The 5,085-nt window shown below is 41.2% G+C and overlaps 1 protein-coding gene across 1 annotated transcript in view; it reads left to right on the top strand.

Annotated features, from left to right (window-relative positions):
• Positions 1-716: 716 nt before the first annotated feature.
• The window catches only part of LOC109903303 (zinc finger and BTB domain-containing protein 10-like), a 27,110-nt gene continuing 22,741 nt past the window's right edge, over positions 717-5,085 (top strand). Inside the window, exon 1 of the mRNA XM_031788993.1 lies at positions 717-1,668. Coding sequence (XP_031644853.1) covers positions 976-1,668 — 693 coding nt within the window. The 5' untranslated portion in view covers positions 717-975. The remainder of the gene's footprint in view (positions 1,669-5,085) is intronic.

Genomic DNA, 5,085 nt, shown 5'->3' with positions numbered 1-5,085 from the left:
GTCATCCCTACTGCCTCTAATCTGTTGGACTCGCTTATTAACACAAATGCTTCATTTGTAAATTATGTCTGAGTGTTGGAGTGAGCCCCCTGGCTATCCACAAATACATTAAAAACAAGAAAATTGTGCCATCTGGTTTGCTTAATATAATGAATTAGGAAGTATTTATACATTTACTTTTGATAGGTAAGTGTATTTCAAGCCAAATACTTTTAGACTTTTACTCAAGTAGTATTTTACTGGTTGACTTTCACTTTTACTTAAGTCATTTTCTATTTGGGTATCTTTACTTTTACTCAAGTATGACATTCGGGTACTTTTTCCACCACTGCCCAAAAGCAGCAACAACAAAAAATCTGGAATTTTTACGATATGGCCAATGTTGACTTTGTGGCTGTGGTAACCGGTAGGCTGTCACCACCACCATCACTACACCTTGTGCGTTGGATCACTTGCTTTACCTGTCCATTGGAATTAGTATAAAACAAACACGATAAGCGCACTAGATCTATTTGACGCAGTTAATACAAGGGGACTGTCAACCCGCTTGGCAGGAGGTATGAAAGGAGGACAAGGATGTATTGGTTGAAGAGAAGGAAAACAAAGATGAGAAGCACGCGTAAAATGAGCGCAGACACTCAAACAAAAGACGCCATGCTGTTAACCGCACCCCCCATCTTCCTTTAAATGAGCCCCCCACTACCCCCCTTTCTCTGATCGAGGTGCATTATGGGGAAAGTCGTTGCCATTCGACCTCTGCAAGCCTGCGCGGACGCAGCTAGAACCCTGAAATTCATTATGCGTTTAAAAGCTTTATTTATTTCCGCATAACCTACATACTCTCACCAGGAGGCCAAAGCGGGAAAAAAACGACAACCATCCATTTAATTCGGATCCGTAACATATAATACTTAAAGAAATAGAAATTAGTAGTAATATTGTTAAGAAAGTGGTAGATTTTAATATATTAAGAAAATGTCCGGAGAGAGAAACCGCAGGTCTCTGGCGTTCCGAGGAGGTGGATTAGCGGTAACCAGCTCCAGTGGTGTCGGTGGGGGCAACAGTAACAGCTGGGAGGCCCAGGCCTGTCAAGACCGACATTTGAACGGGAACAGACCAGATCAAGAAGAGGATAGGGATCTGGGGGCAAAAGGACCATCGCAAGGGAGAGTGGAGGGTGGGGGATCTCTCAGTGATAGCGCAGAACCAGAGGCTGAGGAGGAAGAGGACCCGGAAGGGGGCAACTGGGCAGCCGGGGTAGGAGACGATCGTGTCGGTTGGGTGGCAGTAACTGTCGGAGAAGACGAGTCCAGGGAAGGGAGTAGCCGGACAGCGGGTAACTGCCTGAACAACGAGGACGGCGCTGACTTGGGCAGCGGGGGCACTGGATCCGAAGACGACAGAGGCGAAGCTGCCAGGAAATCTTGGGTAGAAATGAGACCGCAGACGCTACTCCAGAAACACCCCCAATTCCAAGCTTCATGGCTACAGGAGTTTCCATGGCTCACATTTTGTCAGGAGACGGGACTTATGTCCTGCTCCTGGTGTCACAACATTCCCACTAAAAACAACGACGAGCTGGTGAGAGGTAGTCGAAATTACAAGCGGGCCTTGCTGCTGAGACATCACCTGTCTTCTGAGCACGGGAGGAATGACCCGACAAAACAGGTAAAGTGTCATCCTGCTTCATTTATTTTTTATCATTTATGTTTTTAGTTCTTTGTAGCTAGCCAATATTATCTGAGAAGGAAAATAGACAGACAGCTAACCAACTAATTAGCTTGTTCTAGTTTCTGTTTTAGGCACAGTTGACTTCGAGTAGCTTGCTAGCCGGGCTAGTTGGAGCTGGCAGCTTCATTTCCCCGTGAGAGGCTATGTAAAGTTGCTAGTTTGAAACTGACGTTAATGTTTACTAGTAAATGGGAGCTAGTCTGATCCCATGGCAATCTAAGTACCTAACGTTACAGCTTACGTAAATAAAATGTGTTTAATGGTGACATTACTATAGAAACCAATTACTAGCTAAACAAATCTGTCTAGTTCGAGTTAGCATGTAGGCCAGTAACAGTGTGAATCACATTAGCTTACAGTACTATTCTAAAAGTAATAGGTGGCTAGCTAGCCTCGATTAATTTACATTTCCATAGCCACAAGAACAGTACACATACTAGTTATCAGCAACTACCTTGGATGATTGCTAGCTAGAGGTCGCCAAAGGCAAGGGCTTGACCATATTAGCCTTTGGGGAACTGAACCCCTGCCTACCCAACCACGCCTCTGCTCTGCTTCAAATGTCATTTTGATGTCTCTCTTACAGTAAAGAGCAAAATGTCCTCTGGCGCATTTCTCCCTTCCTCCCCTTTGGGGCAGCTAAATTAGAGGCATTGTTCTAGATGACCCCCCAAAATCTATAGATGGTGTGTGATGGCCTAGGTTGAACAGGAGGAGAGGTAAATCAAGTCCCATTAGCTTACAATGGGACTTTAATGGGTGCAATTGTACTCTAATGGGTTCATATGTATACAAGCAGCATCATGAATCGTCACAGCAACATCTGACCTTGTCACCCCTTCAAATGTATGTATTAATGGGGGGTATTATGGTATGGTTGTTTCATATCATAGTTTTCTATAGCCATTGTATGTAGAGGACAACTGAAACCATTATGCCTTCTTGAAAGATCATCACCAAGGGTTATTCCCCCTGTTAGCTTGACATTGATTAGCCTACTTGGTGAAATTACCAATGTGAAAAGGATTAATATATTGATGCAAGTTATTCACATATTTGGAATAGTCCTGACCATAGGACATATAAAACTGCTTCTGGACGAGATTTAACATTCCACTTGTGTAAGAACAAAAACGGTCAAACTCTGTTACTACACAATTACAAAGCAATTACTGAAATCTAACAACAATGTTAAAGTGTTTTTACAGTGTTACAGTGTTTTTTTCACAGTGCTCTTAATTCCCCTGACAGCTTGAATCAGAGTCAGGATAGGAAGTGATAAATAGCAATTTGGTAACTGGGATCTGGTGTGTGTGGATGTGGATGTGTGTGTGTGTGTGTGGTGTGTGTGTGTGTGGATGTGTGCCGAACACTACCCCGATCCAACCCAGGGCTGTATATTTACACACATGCATACATATATATATTTACACACATACATACATACATATATACATATATATATTTACATACATATATATATTTACACACATGCATACATATATATATTTACACACACACATACATATATATATTTACACACACACATACATACATATATATATTTACACACACACATACATATATATTTACACACATACATACATACATATATATATTTACACACATACATGTATGTAATTACACACATACATGTATGTAATTACACACATATATATATATATATATATATATACACACACAGATACATATATTTACACACATACATATATGTATTTACGCACATACATACATATATATATATATATATATATTTACACACATACATAAGTATTTACACACGTACATACATATATATATTTACACACATACATACATATATGTATTTACATACATACATACATATATATTTACACACTATAACTACAGATCCCAGTTACCAAATATACAAGAACTACAGATACCAGTTACCAAATTGATATCGATCACTTCCTATCCTGACTCGGATTCAAGCTGTCAGGGGAATTTAGAGCATGTAGCCACAATTTGACTCTTAATTTGTCAGGTGAAATGCAAAAGGATTGGATCGCACTGCATGGTTAGTTCCTTCTGTCCGGTCCACTAACTTGAACACGTCACTAATTAAGAAGGGAATCCAGTGAGAGGAGAGAGTAGAGAAGAAGAAGCAGTAGTCCTCCTCTCTGGAAACAAGACGACCCCGGATGGTTGGCAACAAGGCCCTGGCATAGGTTTAGAAGTTAAGGATGGGGAGGGACATGACAGACACCAACCTGCCTTATCCATTGTGTATTTAAACACTTTGCTATAGGCTAATTTCACATCATAGCATATTCTTATATTATTTTAGATGGTCATTTTTAAATTTACATTACATTTTTGTAAATTAATTAAGGTTCCAATTAAATATATGCAAATGAGATTTTCCCTGTGGTGTTTTCCCCATATATATAACAGTAGCCTAATACTGTTTGCATATTGACTGTGTGAACTGCATTGTTGCAGCACATGAAATGGCATCCTTAATTTCTTCACCTTATTCCCGATCAAATTCGTGCCCATCTGCGTGGCTAACCTAACCCGATTACTCGATTAGCTCTGCTATAGAGAAGGCACACAGACCAAAGCAGCTGTGGCTGACAGTGGGTCTCATACAAGCCTGGGTCTTGGCTGTACACTCTTGGTACAGAGGTTCTGTACAGCACAACCATACAGCCCTGGGTTGGGTTTGGTAGGGGTAGTGTTCGGCCAGGGGAGAGGGAGAGATAATATGACATTTGAAATCTCTTCTGTAAGTGTGATGTTTACTGTTCATTTTTATTGTTTATTTAACTTTTGTCAAAGCAAGAGAAGTAGATAATAAACAATGTTAACATATGTTTCCCATGCCAATAAAGCCCTAAAATTGAATTGAGAGAATTCTTCCCAGGAATTCTTCAACCCTATGTGGAGCCTATGTGGAGCATTGTTGGAGGCCTGGATCCTCCCTTCCCCTCCACACACCGTATGGTCATTCACACTGCTGTAGTAGTGTCCTAATGTCTGAGTTAGAGAGGGTGGGGAGCTAGCTGGCCTCAGGGTGGGGATGGTAGATCGATGGTAGAGAAACAGAAACTGGTGGTGTTCCGCTCTCCTCTGTCGTCTCTGAGAACGATGTTACGTCACATCTGATCATGGTGGGGTTGGAGGTGTGTGTTTGTGTGGCCACATTAACCAGGTCTCTCGTTGCTCGCGTGGTCCTTGGTTTGTTTTGGTGTTGTGAGCTATCGTTCTGACAATTCTACTCTAAAGGGAACTGTTTTTTATTTCAACTCCGTTATGGAAAGAGATTATAGTACATCACAGGATATCCATTGGTATGTAGTTTAATAAAGG

The sequence above is a fragment of the Oncorhynchus kisutch genome, linkage group LG14 (assembly GCF_002021735.2).
Source record: "Oncorhynchus kisutch isolate 150728-3 linkage group LG14, Okis_V2, whole genome shotgun sequence".
In the NCBI taxonomy this organism is placed as follows: domain Eukaryota; kingdom Metazoa; phylum Chordata; class Actinopteri; order Salmoniformes; family Salmonidae; genus Oncorhynchus; species Oncorhynchus kisutch.
Note: the sequence above shows the minus strand (reverse complement) of the source record. Positions and strands in the feature narration are given on the sequence as shown.